We start from the raw sequence: 26,040 nt of genomic DNA, 5'->3' as shown, positions 1-26,040 counted from the left end.
TTGCAGATGAAAACAAAAGTTGGTAAGGGCATCTTGTGCTGAGGATATTGTGATTCTGCCATCGGATACTGATAAATTGAGTTCGTAGGTGAAAAATTGGCCAAGGGAGTTTAATATGCGGAAGTGTGATGTCAACTACTATTGACTGAAGATAAATTCCCAACCTTTGCTAACCCTAGAACTTGATGTCCTTTGTGTCCTCTCACAGAATATGCTTTACAATAAGTCCCAATCAAATTGATGGCCAACAAATAATCACAAGCTTGGCACAGACAGCTATTAATCAGAATGTTAATGGTAGAAAGGGAGCTAGAGTAGAAGAAAGATTGACATTCAGAAGCTAAGAACAAGGACAAGGGCACAGTGGTCCAAGAGGCAAGAATTGACATTGAGGTTGGCACAGTCATTGTGGACCAAAGGACATAGTCCTGTGTTGTATTCTTCTATGTTCCACAACTCAAATTAGAAAAACTCAATATCTCAGAGTGTTAAACCAAGGGTTTATATTGATGGAACATTCACAATAGAACAAAGGAATACAATAGGATGAATGAAAAACTACACACAAAGACTGACAAGCAACCAATGTGCAAAAGACAAGCTGTGCAAATTTAAAAAATCCAGGAAATAATAAATAAATAAATAAATAAATGAACAAACAAACAAACAATACTGAGAACATAAGCTGTAGAGTCCTTGAAAGTAATTCTGTCAGTTGTATTCAGTGAACAGCTCGATGTTGTGGTGAGTGAAGTTGTCTGTGTTAGGTCAGGAGCCAGATAGTTAAAACTGATGGTGTGGGACTTTTGTACTTTCTACCTAATGGAAGCAGCAAAAAGAGAGCATGGCCTGGATGGTGGAGTCCTTGATGAGAGATTCTGCTTTTCTTGTGAAAGTACTCTTTGTAGATGTGCTCAGTGGTGAAGAGGGCTTTTCCTGTGATTAACTGGAGTGTATGCATTATTTCTTTTAGGCTTTTCCATTCATAGGCATTGGTGTTTCCATACCAGACCGTGATGCAACCAGTCTGGATACTCCCTACTGTGCATCTATAGAAGTCTGTCAAATTTTAGATGACATGCCGAGCTGCACAAAATTCTAAGAAAGTAGAGGAGCTGCCATGCCTTCTTTGTAATGGCACTCACTGTACCTGCAGGGCCTAGGACAGATCCTCTGAAATGATAACACCGAGGAATTTTAAGCTACTGACCCTCTCCTCCTTCAACCTTTGATGAGGACTGGCTCGTGAACCTCTGTTTACCTCCTCATGTAAACTCTCATGAGGAGCTCTTTGCTCCTCATCAGCTCTTTGGTTTTGCTGATGTTGACTGAGAAGTTGTTGCTGTAGCATCAATAAACCAGTTTCAAACTCCCTCCTATATGCTGATTTGTCACCAACTTTGATTCAGTCAACAGCAGTGGTGTCATCAGCAAACCTGATACTTCAATGTAGAAGTATTCATGAATATCATCCCCCCCACCTCCACTACCTCAGCCTGGCTATGTTCTCCTTCCTAATACTGAAACACTGAAGACAGAGAGGAGATCCCGGTTCTTCAAGTCCAATCTAGTCTTAGTTTGTGTGTCTCAAGCACAAAAGGCAATACCTACAGAGCACCATGGAGCATCCACAACTTAAACATATGTTCTAATTGCAGGAATAGGCTGTTACATCGACAGGAACCGATCCTCCTTTATGAAAAAGAAGGATGGTGGTAATTAGACCCTCTGCTGTGACACCACAGTACTTACTGTTAAATGGAATAACGAGGCAGCATTAATATTTAAATTGCACTCGACGGAGTAATTTGTTGGCCTGTGACAAGCACTGAGACTCAGATGGTCCTCTAGCCTGTGAATCTGATTAAATGTTATTTGGTTTTCTCTCTGACAGTCGCTTAATTTTGAACACATCTTGATTGGCAGTGGTGAATGCATCTGAAATAAGATTGTGCTTGAGCTTAAGTCCATGTTATTGAGCCCAGAACAGGCTTGTTATTGTGCGGGGGTATTGAGTTGTCACATTACCTCAGCTGAATCCAGTCCCCATGATCAGAAATGGTCATCTCTGCACAGACATAAATATTTAACACTATAAAGTGATTTCAACCTGAATCCAGAACAACAAATTAAAGCTCATTAACATGCCAACAAAACAGACAGAAGAGAATCTGCAGATGCTGGAAAGCTAAGCAAAACACACAAAAAGCTGGAGGAACTCAGAAGGTCAGGTGGTATCCATGGAGGGAAATAAACTGAACATTTTGGACCAAGGCTCTTTATCAGAATTGTCTTCATGAAGGGTCTTGGCATGAAACATACAGTGTTTATTTCCCTCCACAAATGAAGCCTGACTTGTAGAGTTCACCAGTGTTTTGTATGTGTTGTTTGTTGATGATCCTGTCACATTGTCTTTCATTGCTGTCTTACAAATACCTGACTGATAATCGAAAGAATTTGATTTTGCTTTCTTCTCTTTTCTGCCTCAACCATCACCAATGCCCCACCCCACAGGTCCTATTGAGCATGTGCACCTGACTCTGCCATACATTGCAATCACCAACCAGGAGGTGAATTTGACAGCCGTAGTATTGCCCAGTACAACAGGCCCTCTCACTTATTTCTGGTGGATTGAAAACAGGACTGAGGTGAGTGGATGGTCATTGTATGTGTGCTCTTTGTCTATTGCTGCCACATGTACAAAGAAGCAGTGAGAATCTTGCCTTGCATACTGTTTATAATGATCAAATTATCACACATTGCATTGAGCTGAAATAAGGTGGAACAATAACAATGTAGAATAAAGTGTCAGAGCTACTGAAAAAGTGCAATGCAAGTAAACGATAAAATGCAAGTTCATAAAAGGTTTATTGCAAAGCCAAGAGTCCATCTTATGGTACAAGAGGTCTGTTCCAGAGTCTAAAAATAGTGTGTCTTTGAGCCTGGTGTCTTGTATCTTCTGCCCAATGGGAGAGGGGAGAAAAGAAAATGTCTGGTTTGGGTGCTGTCTATGATGATGCTGACTGCTTACTGAGGCAGCAAGAAGTACAGACAGAGTCCACAGAGGGGAGACTGGTTCCTGTGATGTGCTGAGTTGCGCCCACAACTCTCTGCAGTTTCTTGTGATCAGCTGCAGATTTATTGCCATTATACATCTGGAAAGAATGCTCTTAACTTCTAAATTCTAAAAAAAATGTAAAAATTGGTAAGAGTCAATGTAGACTCTTGAGGAAGTAGAGGTGTATGAAACATCATTGTTGTTGAACCAGAAGCTTCAGCACCAGAAAAAAGTCTGCCAACCCGTTTAGCTACAATATTAAAAGTTGGCAACTGAACTTATCAGAACTGCTGGTAACAATGGACAACAACTTTTTTCAGAAGTGTTGGAACTTATTTTGTTTCCAATAGACCATGATGCTAAACACAAATATAATTTCAGACTACTTGTATCACTACGGAATGTAGAGAAACAAGTAATTGAATATGATGCATTTAATTGCATAATGGTGCTGACGCTTTGCAATAGTTCAACTAAGCTAAAATGTTTGGTGACTATTTTCATTTGTATTCAGTGTCTGAGGCTTCTTGCATAAGTGTCCAACAATAATCAGCCAGCACTGATGGACTCAAGTTGCCTTGATACCGTTTCTCCATAACTGCAATGTCCTGGTGAAATCTTTCACCAAGTTCGTCATTGATAGCACCAAGAATAAGAAACAGAGAATAAGTCTAAATGGGAATGCAGAAAATGAATTTTTAGTGACATGCTGCAGTTTATAGTTTTGAATGCTTGAATGATGTTATCAACCAGCTGCACGTAGTCTGGTGCTCTGTAGATGCCAAGAAAATTTCCAACAATATCCTTGAATGCCTTCCATGTGATTTTCTCCGGTCCCACTAGAAGTTCTTCAAATTGCCTGTCATTGATAATTTCTTCAATTTGTGGGCCAACAAAAATGCCTTCCTTAATCTTGGTATCAGTTATTCTGATTTGAATTATGAATTGAAGTAACAAATATAGGCAATTTTTCAAAAAAAAAAGATGCATGATAGGGCAATTTCATGGTGATTTTCATGAAAATCTATAAGATACACCCGAAGTATTCAGGAAGCAAAATCTTTGTTGTCCAGTGTAATCCAAGGAGTTCCCTATTTCAATGGGCTGTAAGGTGGGGAGATCCAAATAAAGTTAGCAGTGCTAGTGCTGTAAGTTTAGTCACTAAGTTTTTAGGAATAAGATTGATAAATAGTTGCACAAAAAAGATTTTATTTTCAGCAAAGGTGCTGTATCTGGGAGCAGTTCTGAATGCCACATCTCTAAAAGAATGCATCCAAAAAGTAATGGGTTGGTCCAGTCCATGACGGGTAAAGCCCTCCCCACCACTGAGTACCTCTGTGCAGAGTGCTGGTGTATGAAAGCAGCATCCATCATCAAGGACCTGTGCCATCCAGGCCATTTCTCTTCTTGCTGCCATGAGGAGGAAGGTACAAGAGCCTCAGGACCCACACTATCAGGTTTAGGTACATTTATTACCCCGCAAAAGTCAGGCTCTTGAACCATAGGGATAATGTCACTCTCCCCGTCACTGAACGGAACCCACAATCTATGGAGTCACTTTCAAGGACTCTCCATCTCATGCTGTCGATATTTGTTTGGTTCCACTCTGGTTCTGTGGGTTCCGATGTATCTGGTGAAGTCAAGGTGCGACTTTCAAACCCTGCCATGGTTTGAACGAGCTTGACAGAAAGGGTGTGTAGGGATGGTAGTTTAGCATGTGGCATACATTCCATGTAGGGTTTCTGAGTTTCAGCAAATGGACCCATGGTTCTTGATGCCTTTCCCAATTCCCCTCCAACTTAAGCAATGATGGGCAAGAAATCAGTAGTTTAAACTAGGGCATACTATTTATTTACTTACATTAGCACAGCAACAGGCTGTTCTGACCCAATGCGCCCACAATGCCCATGGGACAATTAATCTACCAACCTGTACATTTTTGGAAAGTGGGAGGAGCCAGAGCACCCAGATGTGGTCACCAACTCATTACAGACAGAGTTAGGAACGGAACCAGAGCTGCTGGCAGTCTAATGTGTTATGCTAACCACTGCACAGCCATGCTGACCCTGAAACATTAAACATTAAAATCCAAGGTTTCAGGAAGGAAGGGAAGCAGAAATTTGGCATTCTCTTCCACAAGCAGATCAATTTACAGTTTCATCTCAGTGGTGGAATTCTTTTAAACATGCATTTTAAGGGAAAAGTGAAAAAAAACTGTGTGGAGGTAGACAATGGATCAGTTATAATCTCACTAAACTCTGGAACAAGCTTAAGGTGATAAAATAGTCACTTGTGTTCCTTTCAACTTCAGTGTCACTTTACTTGTCATCTATGCAGCCCATCATCACCCTGGAGGACAAGGCTTCTGTCAGGTTCTTCAAAGAAGGAATGAACAGCATCACCGTGCAAGTATCTGCTGGCAATTTGATTCTCCAGGATGTAAAGAGTATAGCTATATTTGGTGAGAAAGACACATTCTATTATGAGGAATGTTATATAGAAGATGCTATCTCAGTAAAGAATTTCCTCATCAATTTGCTAAATCCAAAAATTCACTCACTGTTATGGAGATTTATTTATAGTTTAACAAAGTAATTGAGTGAGCATGCAAGCCTGCCCTACCATTCTATATGACCATGGTTGATCTGTCCCCAGCTCAGCTCCTTCTCTATGTCAGGTCCCAATAGCTCTCAATTCCCTAATCTTCCAAAAATAATTATCAAACTCCACTTTTAAATACTTGTTATGATCTGGCCTCCATAAGTCTCTGGGGTGGACAATTCTAGAGATTTCGTACTCTTTGTAAGAAGAAAATCCTGAGTATTCTGGTTTTAAATGAAATACGTACATGTATCTTGAAACTATATCCCAGTGATCAAGATACCCTCACTACTGAAAACATCTCAACATTAGACCTTAAAATCAGGAGACATGGGAGCAGAATTACATGATTCAGCCCTTTGAGTCTTCTCCACTATTCAATCATGGCTGTCTACCCTCTTGTGCCCTCCTAGGATCTTGTATATTTCAATAAGATCACCCCTTTTCCAAACTTCAAACAATTTGAAGAATCTATACTTGATGTCAATGCTGATGAGTTTTGCACATAGTTTCCTGTCTGTGTACGGCAGATGTCCACCATCTCTCTGCAGTTGGAGAGGTAGCATTGGCCACTGTGGACATTCTGCTGGAGAGGTTGGAAAATGAGTTATTTCCTTGAGCTGAGTTTTCACTGATGAGCATAAAGTCAGCACAATTGGGAATTATGCTCAGCATGTAGTACTGCACTGGATGTCAGAGCCTTTCAGGGTTATTTCCCCTGTGTGTCCTTCTTCATTCAGATGAACCTAGCAACCAGGGTGACTACCACATCAGATGGATGGAAGGCTGTCCCACCCTGTCACATGTACAGCAGCAATCCCATCACCTCTATGTCAGACTTTCACCCCTTGTCTGAAATTTGCTTTATTTGTTACATGTACATCAAAACACTGAAACATACAGTGAAATGTGTTGCTTTGCATGAAATCAGATCAGTGAAGATTGTGCTGGGGGCAGCCTGCAAGTGTTGCCATGTTTCCAGTGCCAACATAGCATGCCCAAAACTTTTTACCCCTAACCTGTTCTTGTTTGAAACACAGGAGGAAACCCATGTGGTCATGAGAAGAATGTAGAAACTCCTTACAGAGTGCCGGAGGAATCGAACCTTGATAGGTCATCACTGGTGCAATAAAACGATTGTGTTAACCAGTACATGACCACACACCTAAAAGGCAGCTCCACAGTGGTAGCCAAATTCTGTTGGTAACCACTCCTCTGCCTGAATTTCCTGCCCACCTTTCCTCTTTTGCTTTAAGACCCTCCTCAAACCACCCCATTTTAACAAGCTCAGACCCTCCGTCAGTTGCTGTCAAGCTTTCTCAGTGAGCAATTAGCTAACACAGATGGGGATATTTTCCCATACTAAAGGCACTGTGTAAAAGCCATGTTGGAAGATAAATTGCCATTGAAGCTCATGCAAGCCAAAACAAAGTCACCTAGATAGATAGAAGAGATTCTGCAATTGCCAGAAATCCAGAACAACACACACACAAATGCTTTAGGAACTCAGCATGTCAAGCAGCATCTATGGAAATAAATGAATAGTGGACATTTTGAGACAAGACCCTTCATCAGAACTAGAAAGAAAGGGCATAGAAGGCTTCTCTCCCAAGTCACCTATTCACCAAATTTCCATTAGGGTGACACTACAAGTCCATCACCACCAGGACTATATGTCATCTCCAAAGCTACTTCGCTGTAGCTATCCAGCTTCTTAACAAAGCTCACTCATGTGTAATACCCTGACTGACCCTGCACAACTTCTGTTAAATGGTCTTTCTGCTCTCCTTGTTCTGTTGATAATTATTTAGTCCGTTCATATGTTCACGTTTATTTAAGTTTGATTATTAACATGTGACCACTCTGCTGCTTATTGAATGCTCACAGCTGCTATAACTATTGTCTTGTAAATTGTTGTTTGCTGTTCTGTTGTCTGTTATTTTATTGTCCTGTGTTTTGTGCATGGCACTGAACCACAATCAATTCTGGTATGTTTCTCATACCGGTAACAAAGTGATTCTGATCCTGATGAGCTCCTTCACCATTTGTGCGTGTTTACCGAGACAGATAGAACAGGATTTTGAATGGAAGTTGTTGTGTAGCGTAACCAAGTGAAGTAATGATGGAATGAAATATCATTCTGATAAGAATCTGACTAAAATGTGATTTCTGAATCCAGGATCCTTTTATCAATGTTCTTAAATATCCACCCTGCAGATTCCTATCGCTCATTGCTACTGTCATTTACACCGAACTTGGAAGATCACAACCCAAATATTCCTGAGTGGAGGCAGGATCTGAGCAGGCTTGTCAAAAGAACTCTCGGAGAAGTAAGTAAGAGAAGTTTCAAGTAAGACCACGCACCATGGCCTGCAGGGAACAGAACTCCACAGCTCTGAACTCATAGTAACTTTGACAGAAATCTTATGTAAACTCTCCTCTAGTCAAGTTCTTGGGAAATAACTCCTACCGACACAGGAAATGTTAGCAGCTTGCTTAACCTACTTCTTCCTTCTAAGACCTAGGTTGCTATGGTGCCAGAGTGGGAAATATTAAGGTATGGGACTCTGTTCAGTCATATATCAGGAATAATATCAAAGAAAACTACAGCGACCTATCTCAACTCAGTGTCTATCGACCATCACTGTCAGTACTGACATAATGCACCATTGCTCGGCACAGCACAGCTGTCATTAAAATCTGAAAGGCTGGCTGGTGTCAGAAGTGGAAACATCACAGTTAGAGATGTTCTTTTGGTGTCAGACAGCCCTAATATTGACAGTCCAAAACTAGAGTGTTATAAATAATATATAAATCCAATTATAAATTCAGGAGAAATTTCTTCACTGAGAGCAATGTTGAAACACAGAAGCTGCCTCAACCACCAAAAGGAATAGGAACAGAAAATGCTGGGCTCAGTATTTAAGAAGTTTTCAGACAAGTGCCTGAATTGACAAAGCGTAGAAGGCTATGCACCAAAACACAGATAAATGGGATGGTGTAGACAGGAATAATGAGAGCCATGGAAATGGTGAGCTAAATAGCCTGTTTTTGTGTTGCCTGACTGTATGACTCTGTGTCCTAATGGAAGCACTCCTTACCTTTGTTATGACATCAGCCTTAAATGTCCCATGCAAAGTATTCTTTGTAAGTGAATGTGTAAATTCATTCTGCAGACATCGCAAGGTGTTAAGCATATGTTCCAGCAACTCAATGAAGTAAAGAGGTGGTCTCCAAAAGAAACTACTGAGTGAGGAGGCGCATTGTAAAATGATATATCTGGGAGAGATATGTCAGTGCTAACTTCATCCTGTTCAGGAAGGCTGCATGCTCTTACGGCTACAATCTTAACCAAAATTATCTTTAATCCATGCATTAAGAGATTTGAATATAATCTCTCAGATACCAGTAAAAGGCATCAAGGGCACACCGGCTCTGAAATGTTAATGGTTCAGAAACTACAGTGATTTCTCTCTGAGTCAGGAAATTAAATGGTTCAAATGGTTCCATTTATTATCAGAGAATGTATACAGTATACAACCTGAAATGCTCCACAAAAAACCAAAGAACCCCAAAAGAATGAACGGCAGAAAAACTTTAGAACCCCAAAGCCTCCTCTGCCCCCCCACTCCACCACACAAGCAGCAGTAAGCGTCAAAAGCATCAACCTACCCCTTTTCAGCAGAAAAGCATCAGCGCCCACCACCCATCGAGCAACAGCAAAGCACCCAAACAGAGACCATGAAATGCAGTCAACAAAATCTATTGTTTACCCGACAGTTCGGCATCCCACAGTCTCTCCCTCTCACAAACAAGGCATCGAGAGATATCACCCATTTTTCACAGCAAAAGGGAAGACTGACGGTCACTGATACAGTGTTACAGTCTGCCATACCAGTTGTTATTCGGAGATTCCCAACCTGAGAATCAGCAGCAAGCTCTCCCCCCTTCGAGAGAAAGAGAGTGTGAGACTGCTCGACCACAGAGACCTCCATCCACACGTCTGCCACAGTAAGATCTTGATGTTCCTTCTCCTGCGATGCCTCAGTCAGTAACACTGGCCTGGAATCAGGGCTGCACCCCAGAGGCACCATCATCCAAGCTGCGCCTGGAGAATTTTGGAAAACGGTCAACCAGTGAGCTCCAGCAACGGGAACTCATCCACCGTGAAAAATTACACAGTTTGAGTGCCGCTTGCAGATCAGGACCTCGATAGAACCACAACCATCTAGAAAAGGAGAAAAAGAGACATTGAAGATGGGAATTTAAGCTGTTTTTATAGATGAGCTTGAAGATGCAGTCACTTGGCACCATCTTAACTCCTAGTGTAGCACTCTAACAGGTAACTACAGAGTGCAACAGGTGTGCTTGCTTGCATTAATTTTTTTCTTCAAAAATGGGTAAGTTTTTTGCTCCTTCAGTTATTCTAATCTAGTCTAACTGACATAACTACTGTGTCTCACTTGACCATGACTAGTGTAGTAAAAATAACCAGCTCTTTCTCCTGTACATTAAACTAAATCATCCCAGGTTTCTTCGGGAGCTTATATATGTTCAAGATTTGTTCATAAAGACTGAAGATCAGTTTACTTACCTAATTGTCAGTTGGAAATATTCATCTCTTCTCTATCCTCAGCTGTTATAATATTAGATCTTCTTGGCCTGTTTCAAAGGGTCTTAGGACTCAATGACAAGGCAGGCATGACCAATTCACTTCTTGGAACCGTTGACTTCATTAAACCAGCCAACAGCCCTCAAGCTTATTTTGTCTCTTGGAATTATAATGTTCTAATTTATCCTGACCAATATTTACTCTTCATTTGACATTTCAAAAGCTATGTTTTGAGATCTCTATTGCATTGTTGTTTGTAGGAGCTGGTTATATACAACTTGGCATTACAACTCTTCGAATTACTTCACTGGTGAATCACATTGACAAATAAAAGATGCAACAAATATCCAAGACCATGCCAGATATTTTTTAATACCAAAACAAAGACTTAATTCTTTATTTTGGACCAATAATCCAGAATCTGAAAGACTCATCAAAGATCTTCATGCTTCCAAATAACTCAAGGAATGCTCTTTTCTTGGCTCCAAGTATATCTTGACCCCAGAAGACCTATCTCATTTATTAGATAATGCTGCATTATTATTTGATTTCCCTAATTGGATATTTTTAATGCTGGTAAACTTAAGTTATAAATATTACTTCTAAAAAAGTTGTTCTAGAGGAAGTATTTCTAAGGAAAGCCTCTTCTCTGGTAGCCTCTGGTCTAAATAGATAGATAGATAGATAGATAGATAGATAGATAGATAGATAGATAGATAGATAGATAGATAGATAGATAGATAGATAGATAGATAGATAGATACTTTATTCATCCCCATGGGGAAATTCAACATTTTTTCCAATGTCCCATACACTTGTTTTAGCAAAACTAATTACATAAAATTACTCAGTAAAAATATGATATGCTTCTAAATCACTCTCTCAAAAAGCATTAATAATAGCTTTTAAAAAGTTCTTAAGTACTGTAGATTCCGGATTTTAAGCCGCTACTTTTTTCCCACATTTTGATCAGCTTTGAACACTGCGGCCTTTACTACGGTGCGGCTAATGCATGATTTTTTTTCATGCCGCCAAAAACATTTTGCCTCGTAACAGTAGACCAATAAAATTGATGAGTAGTTCACAGAGGTCCAATGAAATTGTACGATAAATCAAGCGCACTTTCACAATTAAATTATTGTAAATCAGTCATTTGTACTCACCCTCATCAACATGGAAAACACTCGAAGAAAAGCATTGTGCTGCCTTTATGGCAGTTATTTAGTTTATAATATTTTCGCTTAATAATTCATTTGTTAGTTAAAGTTAGAAGTGTTTTAACTATATTTGTTTTCTGTACTACATCCCGGGATGCTATGATGTCACACCCGGTTTCGCCGCGTCTTGTGGGAAAATGCCGGTTTGCGATAAACGGGAAGGCGGGGGGCGAGCGGCGGAGCGAAAACGCTGCTTTTAAGTTAAAGGCGATCAATAACTTTTCCTGGTAGGCTGCAGTATATATATTTTTTACCAGTCGTTAGGAGATATTGGAATGTTGTTCAGTAAAAAAGTATACGCAACGTATATTTAAAAGTAGCCGCGTTACAGGCATGGTTCGAAAAAAAGCATTTGCAATATGTATTTGTTTATGTTACCATATGGATTTAATTAAAAGTTAAAAATTCCTCACGTGTAATATCTTTCTGTGTAAATATCTCATATTACATCGTGGGACACCTGCGGCCGAAAATCCGGGGCGGCCTAAAATCCGGTGCGGCTTGTACAAGTACAAAATTGATTTTATTTCTAAAATTAGAGCCAGTGGCTTTTAATCAGGTGCGCTCTGTAGTGCGAAATCTACGGTAGTTTACTTAGATACATTAAATACAATCAACCCCGGCACTTAAACATATCTTACTCCTGGCGGTTGAATTGTAAAGCCTAATGGCATTGGGGAGTATTGACCTCTTCATCCTGTCTGAGGAGCATTGCATCGATAGCAATCTGTCGCTGAAACTGCTTCTCTGTCTCTGGATGGTGCTATGTAGAAGATGTTCAGGGTTTTCCATAATTGACCGTAGCCTACTCAGCGCCCTTCGCTCAGCTACCGATGTTATACTCTCCAGTACTTTGCCCACGACAGAGCCCGCCTTCCTTACCAGCTTATTAAGACGTGAGGCGTCCCTCTTCTTAATGCTGCCTCCCCAACACGCCACCACAAAGAAGAGGGCGCTCTCCACAACTGACCTATAGAACATCTTCAGCATCTCACTACAGACATTGAATGACGCCAACCTTCTAAGGAAGTACAGTCGACTCTGTGCCTTCCTGCACAAGGCATCTGTGTTGGCAGTCCAGTCTAGCTTCTCGTCTAACTGTACTCCCAGATACTTGTAGGTCTTAACCTGCTCCACACATTCTTCATTAATGATCACAGGCTCCATATGAGGCCTAGGTCTCCTAAAGTCCACCACCATCTCCTTGGTCTTGGTGATATTGAGACGCAGGTAGTTTGAGTTGCACCATATCACAAATAGATCTCCCAAAACAAGACCAAGCAAACTGCTTCAACTCTTTTCTCACAATTTACTCATTCATTTGTAGAACTTCAGACCAATTTGCTATTCCGCACTAATCTTTGCACCCAGTGCCACTAAGGTCAGCCTAGTGGGTTGTACTTCTTTCGAACTACCTGGGCTAGAGGAAGTGGTCCATCTGGATTGCTCCTGCATTGAAACAGCACTGACTCAATTGTTTCCTTCCATACAGTAACCCTTCTGTGAAGTAATTGTAATGGATCAGCATGGTACAGAGGTTCACTCCTTATGGAAGGACTGAGCTAACAAAATATACAGATACTGTATGTATGCTGTGGCAACAAGTAAGATGCTGGAGGAACTCATCAGGTCAGTCAGCATCTGTGAAGGACATGGACAGTCAACATTTCAGGTCAAGACTCTCTACCTGGACTAAGTCCATTTCCCTTCACGGAGCTTCCTGATAAGCTGGAGAAAAGAATTTGATGTTTGTGTGCAAGACCCTCATCTGGATATCTCAACCAAAAATGTTGACAGTCCCGTAGTACCTTTCTCTCCATGGATGCTGCCTGATCCTCTGGGACCTTTTATGTTGCTCTATATTCCTACATTTTCATGTATGCATTTCTGTGGCTCTGTGCTTCTGCAGAACTTGAGATTAGTAGATGCGTTTGGGAACCTAATTCTAAAAAATAAGGCTAGAAAAAAAAGTTAAAAGGTGCCCTAGGATTTTGAAACATAATGAAGTGTGGCTGTGTGTTCTGTAGGTCACAGCGTTACCAGAGCAACGGATGTTGCTAGCCATCCTCCCAGGGTTGCCAACAGCAGCAGAACTTTATATCCTCCCACATCGAGACTCAGCCCAAGAGAGGTTAAGCAGCATGAGTTTAGATCAGGTGAGTCACCATCTGCTGGATATATTTTAGACTTTTCACAGATCACCTAATGAGTAACAACAGAAAAGCATTCCACTCATGTCTCATATCACGATAGAAGCAAATTATTTAGCCCATCATGAATATGCTGGCAATGACTTATTTCCCTGCAACCATTTTTGTACACGTACTCATTAACAAGCCCCACTAATACATTATAGGGATTTTACACCAGCCAATTAAACTAACAACCAGCACACTTTTGGGATATAGGAAGCATCTAGAATATCCCAAGGAAATCCACATGGACACAGGTAGAATGTGTAAACTCCATGCAGACGGCTCCAAAGGTGAGAGTCAAACCTGGGTTGCTAAAGCTGTGAGAGAGCTGCACTACCCTGCTGCCCAAAAGGTGGCAATGGGGTTTAAAAGCCAACAATTGCCCATCACACTGGAATTGTTTTCATCTTACTTTCATCTCAGTGTTGTTTGGCTTCAGGTGCTGATGTGAATCCAGACTGCACTCAACAAGCTCACGTTCAGCGTGTCACACTCTCTTTCCAATTTCCACTGATGGACAGGGGGGCACAGAAGAAAAGTTAACATAGAAATACTTCAGATAGAGTACTAACTGAGGGACAATACTGCACCCTTCTTTAGTCCTCAGAATAACTGCATGGCCTACTCTTTCTGTTTAATTTGAGATCAGTATTGGGAATTTGATGCATAGGGAGGTTTCCATGTTCAAGGTTAAGTTTATTGTCATTCAGCCATATACGTGTATAGAGCTAAGCAAAACAACATTTCTATGGGACCAAGGTGCAAAACACAGTTCATATATCACACACAGCACATAAAATAACATTAACAGATAATAAGCGATCGGTAGATGTACAGTTCGAGTTGACATATAGTTAAATCTACAACAGGATAATGCCACTGGCCCTGTCATAAACAATGTGTGCAGGGTTCAGAAGTCTCACCGCCTGGGGGAAGATGCAGTTTCACAGCCTAACAGTCCTCCTTCTTAGACTGTGTTATTTTCTGCCTGACCGTCAGAGGTCAAAGACATTGAGGGACAAGTGGGAGGGGTTCTCGACAATGCTGAGAGCTCTGCAAATACAGCACTTCTGGTGTGTGCCCTGGATGGGGGAGGGAAAAGAGACCTCGATGATCCTCTCAGCAGTTCTCACAAGCACCAGGCTGAAATTGGAACCAAATCTCTGCTATAAGCAGTAAGTATATGCTCTCTGTAATAGAGTTACCACTACATTGAATAAAAGGTTTAATACTCTACACCTGACTCCTCCTCCACCTGAACAAAATGTCCCAAACACTAAAACAAGTTCATGGGTTCATAAGACCTAGGAGCAGAATTAGGTCATTTGGATCATTGAAATTCCTTCTCCATTCAATCGTGGCTGATTTATTTTCCCTCTCAACTCCGTGCTCTTCCCTTTTCCCCGTAACCTTTGAAGCTCCTACTATTCCAAGAACCTATCACTCTTTGCTTTAGATAAACCCAATGTCTTGACCTCTATAGCTGTCTGTGGAAATAAATTCCACAGATTCACCATTCTATAGCTGAAGAAATTCCTATTTACCTCTGTTCTAAAGGGATGTCCTTCCCTTCTGAGGCTATGCCCTCTTGTCCTAGACTCTACCACTGTAGGAAATATCCTCTCCACATCACCATGTCTAGACTTTTCAATAGGTTTAAATGAGATTCCTCTCATTTTTCTAAACTTCAGTGAGAACAGGCCCAAAGCCATCAAAAGCTCCTCATACATTAACCCTTTCATTCCCAGGACCATTGTAAACTTCCTCTGACCTCCTCCAATATTAGCACATCCTTTCTTAGACATGGGACCCAAAACTGCTCACAATATTCCAGGTATGGTCTGACCAATGCCTTATAATGTTTCAGCAATACATCCTTGCTTTTTATATTCATTTGAGACAAATGAGGTACATCTAGTGACACAAGGTGGCATTGAGCAAATGGGGGTAAATTCATCTTAGATTAATAGAACACTGTGGTATCACATCACTGCAGATATTCTGTTGCATAGAATTTTAGTGTTGACTCTTTTCTACCCCACAGTTCCCAGAAACTCTCACCTCATGAGTATTTTTATGTGCCATATCATGATATGATTCAGAATGAATGAAAAATATTAGTTTCTCTACTTCTCCAAAAACATCTTTCTATTATAACAAATATTAAAGTAAATTTGACGAATTTTAAACTTTTATCATTTCGTATCTCTTACATTCTTAAAGTTTTGTCAAAGTAAAGCATGCAAATATTGCATTGAAATTATTTTTTAAATTAAAAGATACCTTTTTTCCATGTACAATTGACAATCCTCATACACGCCACTACAGTAACAGTGTTTGGTGAGCCAGCAGGTTTCTCAATGAGGAACCTGGGTGAAAATCAGATGCATTGTTGGGCATTAATACTGAAGGCATTTTGGCCTTGATATCCAACTACAATGTGTAAAAAGAAAAGATGCAAATGCAAAAATGTTAAGGACATTGAACGTTCAGTCACTTGCACAAACACTCCATATTCCTGCTGCAACTTTTCGGAAGAGAAGTTGGAAATTGCTCTTTCAGTCTTCTCTGATAATGAATTTCCAAGTAATTCTCGCATTTCGCCTGGCAATGCAGTAAGATTCCTGGTGAGATTCGGCAATGCACCACCACCAGCAAGTTAAGGAATTGGTTTTGTTTGTCCAAATCCATTACCTATCAAAAGCAATAAACTATTTTGGTACAGAATTAATGAATGGTACAAGTTAATGTTCTTAGCTGCACTGAGAGTATGTTAATCAGTTTTCTGCTGAAGAAATTTCATGTATGTTGTAGCTTATAAGAAAGTGATTCATTAAATTTGCTCATGCTGAGCAGTATAAAGCCAAACTGGGATCATTGCTCACTACTGCAAACACCAAGAACCAATGATAATGAGATTCATTGATTGTATTTAATATAGTCGCCTCCAAATATAATTTATCATAATAAGGATTCTGCATGTCTCCATAAAACTACATAAACTTAGGCATTCATAATTAAATAGCCTACTCCATAATGATAAACTCAGTGGCCACTTTATTACATATATCTGTGCATCTGCTCATTAATACAAATATCTAATCAACCAATCATATGGCAGAAACTTAATGCATAACAGCATGGTGATGTGATTAAGAGGTTCAGTTGTTCAGACCAAACATCTCAATGGGGAAGAAATGTGATCCAAGTAACTTTGACCATGGACTGATGGTTGGTGCCAGATGGGGTGGTTTGAGTATTTCAGAAACTGCTGATTTCCTGGGATTTTCACACACAATAATCTCCAGAGATTACAGAGAATGGTGCAAAAACTCCACAAACATACCTAAATATCTAATAAAGTGGCTACTGGGTGTAGCAGCTTTACTAGATCAACAAGATTCAGGAATATGCATCTTATTGCCTGAAAAATGAATTTGCAGAGTTGTGGAGAAAGGAGACGTAGTTTTTTCATGGACCCAATATATGCTCTGAATACCATCTTATTCGACACTGAATACATCTCATTTGTTATCACTGTTGATTATGGTGACCTAAAGTTCTGTAAAAATTAAATTTCCATTACTTTTCACTGATATTATTTCCTCATAGTTCCTAATGGTACAGGAGGAAGCCACTTGGCTCATAGAATCCATACTGACTCAGAACTCACCATCAGTTTCATTTATTTCTTGCCACCTATTCGCTCTCATCTTCCAAAAAGTCCAAGCAAGTTGATTTCCCAATTCAGGGTAATAAAAGATGCACACTTCAGTCCATCGTCGAGCCTATGTATATTAATCCCAGCTGTTAGCATCATTTCCATATCACTCTATGCTCTGCTTCTTCAAGTACCTGTCAAGATGCCTCTACTATTACTGTTCCCACTTCCACCACCTCCTCTGGCATCTTCATTCCAGACACCCTCTATTCCCTTGAATCCCCTTTCAACCCCCCCCCCCACACCTTAAGTAGTTTTAGAGACCACTCTCACGGGAAACAGACACTACCTAATCTATGCCTTCCATAGTTTCAAATATCTCTATCAGGTTACTTCTCCAGTGGAAACACACCCAGGCTACACAATCTCATTTTGTATTTCAAGCCCTTCAAACTAGAAAACATCCTTGTGAATATCTTCTGTACCCTTTCTAGCTTAATCACATCCTTCCTAATACTGAACTTGCCAGAATAAACTTGATGGGCTTAATGTGGCAGCTATTCTACAAATGTATGACTATGGATATCTTTGTAATCCATCTTGGCTGATGGAGGGTTTAATAATGTTTTTCAATGGCTCTGTGGACTGATCTCACAAACCTTGCTTCTACCTCAGATTTTAGACATGGTGATTAACACATTGAATCAGAATCGGATTCAATTTGAGATAAAGCCTGGCATTCGAGTCATCATTTCCACTGCTCATCTCACATTAGGTAAGTGTGCTCATTAGACAGTGTCCCGCCGAAGGCTACGTTGTGCTGTTTTACTGGTAATTGGTTTATTATAGTCATGAGTATTGAGATACTGTGAAAAGCTTTGTCTTGCATGCTATCCAGCATGATCATTCCAAATATCAGTACATCAATATGGTGCATAGTAAAAAACATTAACAGAATGAAGAATATTGTAATAAAAGGAAAAGCATAGTGCAGGTAGGCAAGTAAGCTGCCAGAACCTTGACAAGAGAGACTGAGAGATAAACAAGTTATTTGTTGCTGAGGTCTTGATCTGACAAACCAGACTTCAAAAGTCCAAATTTTTTTATGTTACTGAGTACCAAATGGGATATGTATCACAGCTGAGTTCTGAGTTTGCTGTTCACTGTCATCCTAGTTATTATTTGAACTGTGTCTTTTTCCTGGCGTCTGTTTTTGTTTCTTCCTCATACATATCTTGGATGGTCAGAGTCCTTCGTGATGGATGTGGCTTTTTTGAGGCAAAGCCTTTTGAAGGTGTCTGCAATGATGGGGAGTCTAGTGATAGCCATGATGGATTCATAATAGTTTGAATCCAACGTCATCTGTAAGGAGTTTGAATTGACTGTCCATGGAATGCATGTGCTTTTTCTGGATCCACCAGCTTCCTTCCACAGTCCAAAGACGTACCGATTAGTAGGTTAATTGGTCATTGTAAATTGTTCCATGATTAGGGTTAAATCAGGGCTTGCTGGGTGGTGTGGCTCTTAGGGCCAGAAGGGCCTATTCCACACTCATATCTCAATCAATCAATAAATAATTAGATAGATAAATAACTTTACCTCAATGAATTTGTCTGTCATTCTTCACAGGGGTAAAGCATCAAACATTAAATCTCATTATTACACATTGCAAAGGATTTTCTTCTCCTTTCACCTTTATTTCATTGTTTTGTCCACTTCTCTTCTAATAAATCAGATAAAATGTAATGTTCAAACGGACAATCCCACATTCTTGTGCGTTTAATAGGTTTCTGCCAGATAAGAGCCCCAATTTCAGCCTTTTCACTTGCTTCAATATCCTGTTGCTTGGTGAAGTCTAGCAGAGGCTAGGAAATTTGGGCAGATTGGGCTTGAACAACTTTAATGCTTTAATGAATGATGAAGGAGACTTGAGAAGCAGTGGTGAGAAGTCTGTTACAATAGGATTGACTTTAACCCTGTGGCTGACTGAGTATTTCCACCATGGCTTAATACATTTTCAAGTAGAAATTCACCTGTGGTCACTAGCATTGAATGAGCACCATGTTACTGGCTGCATTCTTTCTTCCTGATACCACAAGTAAGGATATCACAAAGAACTCTAGATACTCCTATCCATTCAGTGTGGAATTTGTGCTGCCTTAATTTCACCCAAATTCTCCCATTTGCACGTGCATTTGGAAATTACTCCTACACTGCCCTGTATTGTGGTAACTAAGGGGCAGGAGCATGCTTTCTGTAATTACTACTGTTGTCCTAAAAGTTTTGTCAGAGAATGGTTAATGTTCTTGTTGTAATTGAAATCATTTCCTATGCAATGTATCAATGTTAACTGCTTTGAAAGGTTTGTAATAAGGCAGTAGCACATTATAGTAGCCTAGTGGTTAGCATGACGCTATTATAGCTAGGGGCATCAGTGATCAGAGTTCAATTCCAGCGTTATCTGTAAGGAGTTTGTATGTTCTCCCTCTGACTGCATGGGTTTCCTCCAGGTGTTCCTGTGTCCTCCCACAGTCTAACGACATACTGGTTAGTAAATTAATTGGTCATTGTAAATTGTCCCATGATCAGGCTAGGATTAAATCAATGGGCTGCTGGCGTTATGAGTCAAAGGGCCAGAAGGGCCTATTCCGCGCTGTATCTCTAAATAAATAAAATAAATGCTAAGTAATTGTGTGACTGATCTATATAATCATAGATAAAGCAGACAGACAGTATCTATTTCCCAGGTTTGAAATGTCTTACACTAGAGTATTTAAGGTGAGAGGGGGAGAATTTCAAAGGTGATGGGCAAGGCAAGTACTTTTACAGAGAAAATGGGAGTGCAGTACCTAGGGAATGTTGAAAGCAGATACAAGAGAGACATTTTAGAGTCTCTTAGATGGGCATCTGAGTATCCAGAGAATAGAGGGATATCGACCAGGATGAAGGGATTAGGTATCATTAAGTGTATAAGATGATGAGAGGCATTGATCGTGTGGATAGTCAGAGGTTTTTTCCCAGGGCTGAAATGGTTGCCATAAGAGGATACAGGCTTAAGGTGCTGGGGAGTAGGTACAGAAGAGATATCAGGGGTAAGCTTTTTACTCAGGGAGTGGTGAGTGCGTGGAATGGGCTTCTGGCAATGGAGGTGGAGGCAGATACGATAGGGTCTTTTAAGAGACTTTTAGATAGGTACATGGAGCTTAGTAAAATAGAGGGCTATAGGTAAGTCCAGTAATTTCTAAGGTAGGGACAAGTTCGGCACAACTTTGTGGGCTGAAGGGCCTGTATTGTGCTGTAGGTTTTCTATGTTTCTGTGTTTTATTAGCTTAATTAGTTTGACACAACACTGTGGGCCAAAGGGGCTGTTACTATGTTGTACTCTGCTAAGTTCAATCTCCCATCAGCTGCTTCGCCATTGGGGATCACAGTCTTTTTTAATCTTGGCAATTGTTATGGTGTGATTTTGTCAATCATTTCTTTGGGCACAGTGTCTAGCGGAGATGAGAGAAAGATATGTTCATACCATTGAGTGGTACTTTAGGGTGGATGTTACTGTAATTTTCATTGGTGGTTGATAAGAGAGGCGAAAGGATCTTTTGCTGACACTTCCAGTGTGTTACAAGAAATGCAAGTCAAATGATATGATTCTGAATCCCCTAACCAAAAAAAACAGCATTAGCTTTGATCCTCATGGTTACTAGGGAAGTAGTTTGGCTGCACGGCAATGTAGCAGCTTGTGTAAAGTTATTACAACTCCAACCAAACTCTGTAAGGAGTTTGTACGTTCTCCCCGAGACCATGTGTGTTTACTCTAGGAGCTCCGATTTCCTCCCACTTTCCAAAGACTTCTAGGTTAATTGGTCACATTGGTATTCCTGGGCAGCATGGGTTTACTAGACTGGAATGGCCTGTTACTGCATTTCTCCCTGTTTTGTTAAACTATAAATACACAGTTTGGTTGGATTCATCTATTCTACCATCTCCCCACCCTGCCTGTACACCGTGAGGGTGGCACAGTGTGCAGAGGTTAGTGCTGCTGCTTCACCGCTCCAGCAATTTGGTCAGGTTCTGACCTTGTGTGCAGTCCGGATGGAGACTGTCCGCAGTGAACATGTGGGCTTTCCAAAGGTTTCCTCCCACATTCCCAATATGGGAAGCTATGGAGAGAGTGCAGAGGAGATTTACCAGGATGTTGCCTGGTTTGGAGAACAAGTCATATGACTTGTTATATGTCATATATGTGGATATATGTGGATGTGTGGATATATGTCATATATCCACTTTTCTCTTTGTAGCGTAGAAGAATGAGAGGGGACTTGATAGAGGTCTACAAGATTATGAGAGGCATAGATAAGGTGGATAGTCAGTACCTGTTTCCCAGGGCACCAATGGCAAACACCAGAGGGCATATGTACAAAATTAAGGGAGGGAAGTTTAGGGGAGACATCAGGGGTAAGTTTTTTGCACAGAGGGTTGTGAGTGCCTGGAATGACTTGCCAGGGATGGTGGTGGAGGTTAAAACAGTAGGGGTGTTTAAGAGCCTCTTGGACAGGCACATGGATGAAAGAAAAATGGAGGGTTATGGGGTAGTGTGGGTTTAGTACTTTTTTAAAGGATTATATGGGTCGGCACAACATGGAGGGCTGAAGGGCCCGTACTGTGCTGTAGTGTTCTATGGTTCTATGTGGCTCAATGGTTATCTGGCAACTGTAATTACCCATTAGTGCATGTAAGAGACAAAATAGAAGAAAGCAGTTGGTGGGCAAGTGAGGAAGAATAGATTGCAGGGCCCAAGTGATGCAAAGGTCCCCTGTGAAGACCCAGAAGGAACTACTGATGCTGGAAGAGTGAGACAAAATCAGAGTTAAATTGAAAAACTCAGCAGGTTAGACGGTATCTGTGGAAGTGAAAGCTCAGACTGAAGACATCAGAATCGAGAATGAAAACAAAATCCTTCGGGAACTCAGCAGGTCAGGCAGCATCTATGAGGGAGAAATTGTGAAGTAGAAGTAGTCAATGCTTTGAGGCTATAATCGTCCATTAGAACTGGGCAAGTTTGCCTTCAGTAAGAGAAAGGGTGTGGGGTGCAGATGCATTGAACAAACAGATTCAAAGGTTGTCATCGCCGGTAGGTTTTGTTTCTTGGTCTGTGTAATGAGTATTGTTGATTTTATGTATAACTTTTCATAAATTCTATTGTATTTCTTCATTTTCCTGTAAGAAGTGAATCTCAAGGTAGGATATGGTACATAGATAATAATTTTACTTTGACTTTGAATTTTAATGGTTCTGTGGCCTACAAAAACTGTTGTAGTTGAAGCACTGTTTTTGTCACTTTCATGCTTCCTCTGAGCAGCATGGTCCTTCCTTTGTCAAATATCCTTTCCAACCGCAGGCACCAGCATCTGTCTGTCCTCTGTTGGGCACCAGTTCATGGTATTCGGTATGGAGATAGTGGAGACATCATCTGATGTCTTTCCTAATTTGCTCTCGTGTGGCTTCATTGCAGTGGATGTGGCATGCAAATAGTGGATGCATCTCCAATTAACAGCCAATCACACCCCCACAATACTGGTCCTCCTGTTTTTACACATACAAGCTCAATGTGGCTTGCTAGTTGCTGTATTTCACTGTCACAAATGTCATTCCCACAGGAGTTAGCTTTTCTCCTGTATAGGTTCTTAGTTGGATATCTGCAGGCTTCAGTTTAGTATCTTTGAAATGCCTCTCAAACTCATTTTGCGGAATGACTGAAACAGCTGAACCGGAGTCCAATTGCATTTTAATTAATTTGCCATTCACTTCCGGTGTAAGCCATATTGCTTGTCTCCTGTTAGCTCCCAAATCATAAATCTCAAGGGTACCCAGTCCTGTTTCACTCTCATCATTATCAGATCTTTCATCAATAGCATGCAGATTTGTGCCCTTTTTGAAACAGCAACTTCAATGTTTCTCTATTTTTCTTCACTGTGAAAACCATTTATTTTTGTCTGCACAACATGCTCTTTTTAAAACGATGACTCTGCACGTGCTGGCCTGTTTCTTTTAAATTCAACCTTCCTCACAACTTTTTTTTACAGTTCTAACATCTCACTCTACTTTAACAGGTTGGTAGCCATGTTGGGTCTGTTTAAAAAATACCTTGTCACCAATTTTATGTTTTAGAACTTCAAAACATTAAATTTATTCAAATGCAGATGGAAGTCTGAAAAAAGGTGTAACTTCCAGTTTACTTCCTACAAGGCTAGCACGTATCATGTAGTAGCATGACAAGGTCTGCAACTAATGTATTTTTACATAGAACCCATAACTAATTATTTAAATGAACAAGAATGCTTAATTAAACAATATGTTTACAAGATTACTCCAATATTAGTGAAATATTAAATACACAACAACGACCATCGCAACCACCTCTGGTAGTTGCAGAGGTGTGGTAGCCCTCTGCGACTCCTGTAAGAGTGTTTCATTAGCCTTGAGCTTGCAAGGCATCACGGGGCATTGATACATCCTATTGTACTCTTCCCACTGTCCACGTTTAGGGTTACCATTTTTATTTCCATGATTGGTTTGTGGCACACAGCCTGAGCCATCGTGCCCGCATCCTTGGTGAATTGTCTGTGTTCGTGGGCTGGCTCCAGCTTAGGATGATACTTCCACATGTGTGGTGATGCTGTGGTGTTCCTAGAGAGAGGTCACTTACTTCTTCATCCCCAACATCCTGCTCTGGTCAATCTGTACCCTCCACCTCGATGGGGTTCACTTTTTTTGCTTCCTAGAGATTGGAGGGTGACCATTCCTGCACTGCTTCCAGTCTCCCAAAGCTAAACAGAAGCCTGAGTGATATTTTACTGTTACCTAGGTTTTTTAAAGCCAAGTGGAGAACCACTGAGATTGCATTGTGTGAGTACTGCAGCAGGTCCATGTTCTTGTTCAGGCAGGAGTTAATTCTAGCCATAACCAACCTCGCAAAGCACTTCATCAAAGTAAAATGTGATATTGACAATTGTGTCAGTATTGAAATGAATTCCTCTCATCTAAGAATCCTCTCACCTATCAAAATCAGTTTGCTGGCCTCCAAATAAAGTAATCAGAAAACCAATTGAACTGTTGTATTCTCAGAAAGAACCTAGAATGGAATGCACAAATTGATTAATCATCTCAATTATTCTCATGCCCCATTCCTTAATCCCATATCAGTTCTACAAAATATCTAGCTTTATGTTTTTAAAAAGTGCCGAACTCTATTCAGTCATTGACCAGATAACCTTGTTTCAAATTTATCCCCGTGGTTACCAGAAACATCCTGTCTCTCACCCTCACTGCACTTAACAAGCTTCTTTTTTCTCACTGACCAAGGGTCTTCAACCTGAAACCTTAACTTGGTTTCTCTTCCTTCAGAAACGGCCTGACCTGCTGAACTGTTTGAGCATTTTCTGTCTACATCATAGTTTTGTGTTCCTAATCTGTAAATTTAGAAATGGGTATCTATGGCAACATTTTCAGTTAGGAATGAGGAAGTGTTGGCATTCATGTTCAATATGATAAAGTCAAATCCATTTTTTGTAGAACTCCAAACAAATGTAGTCTTTGTTAGATGATACTCTCCCTACATAAAGCAGGTAGCATCTCCAGACCTGAGGAAAATTCTGTGAGAAGTCCATTCACTGACAGAATGGACATCCATGTTTCTCGGGAAGTGTCCAAGTTTGTTGCTCTTGTCAGATGACCCAGATGCTGTTCAGGAAAGGATGTGCCATTCCCAATCCTTTTCCACATCAGTTGCTTGCCAGTGTTTGTTTGTATAGTTTTACACTGATTCTTTTGTATTTCTTTGCTCTACTGTGAATACATGCAAGAAAATGAATCTCAGGGTAATAAAAATGTACTTTGATAATAAATTTACTTTGAACTTTTATTTGTCACATCCATTTTCTGTGGTGATCTTGGGTTTCTATCTTTCTTCTCGCAGTTCCCTCGTCCAGAAGAGACTTTTTGTGTTTTCATGCCAACCGTATCTCAAATTCTAATCATGTTAGGTTCCCAGGATTCCAACAGGAATTTAAATCCATATTGTAACCAGAAGTTTTTTTAAATTTATTCATGAGATATGGATGTTGGCAAGAACTGTATTTATTGCTCATCAAATATTACCCATCAGTGAGCCACCATTTATAATTATAATAATTCTAGGATAGATTGAGAGGTTGGAGAAGGGGAGGTAGTTTCCTTTCGCTGGAAGGACTAGAACTATGAGGATGTAGTCACAGGCTGAGGATCAACCTTGAGGACTGAGAAATTGAAAATTATCTTCAGTTAGAAGACTATGAGTTCTCCATCCGAAAGAGCTGCAAAGATTTGGTTATAGGACAATAAGGTGTGGGAACATAATTAGGCCATTTGGCCCATCAATTCTATTCTGGCATTTCATCATGGCTGATCCATTTTCCCTCTCAACCCCGATCTCCTGCTTTCTTATCGTGTCACTTGCTGATTAACCAAGAATCTATCAACTTCTGCATTAAATATACCTGAAGAATTGACCACCACAGCCAACTGTGGCAACAAATTCCACAGATTCACCAGTCTCTGGCTAAAGAAATTCCTCCTCATCTCCATTATAAACGGATGCCCCTCTATTCTGAGGCTCTGTTGTCTGGTCTTAGACTCCCCTACCACAGGAAACATCCTCT

General features: G+C 40.4%; 1 protein-coding gene across 4 annotated transcripts in view; it reads left to right on the top strand.

The window, feature by feature from the left end:
- The window catches only part of LOC140715125 (VPS10 domain-containing receptor SorCS1-like), a 1,248,501-nt gene that overhangs the window by 1,190,972 nt on the left and 31,489 nt on the right, over nucleotides 1–26,040 (top strand). For all 4 annotated transcript variants that reach the window (XR_012096067.1, XM_073026870.1, XM_073026869.1 and 1 more), the window contains exons 20-24: nucleotides 2,515–2,648; nucleotides 5,396–5,519; nucleotides 7,877–7,989; nucleotides 13,516–13,644; nucleotides 18,020–18,119. Coding sequence is in view for 3 of the 4 variants with exons in the window: in XM_073026870.1 (XP_072882971.1) it covers nucleotides 2,515–2,648; nucleotides 5,396–5,519; nucleotides 7,877–7,989; nucleotides 13,516–13,644; nucleotides 18,020–18,119 (600 nt within the window). In the remaining variant the exon portion in view is untranslated. The remainder of the gene's footprint in view (nucleotides 1–2,514; nucleotides 2,649–5,395; nucleotides 5,520–7,876; nucleotides 7,990–13,515; nucleotides 13,645–18,019; nucleotides 18,120–26,040) is intronic.

This window comes from Hemitrygon akajei, chromosome 23 (genome assembly GCF_048418815.1).
Source record: "Hemitrygon akajei chromosome 23, sHemAka1.3, whole genome shotgun sequence".
NCBI lineage: Eukaryota > Metazoa > Chordata > Chondrichthyes > Myliobatiformes > Dasyatidae > Hemitrygon > Hemitrygon akajei.
Note: the sequence above shows the minus strand (reverse complement) of the source record. Positions and strands in the feature narration are given on the sequence as shown.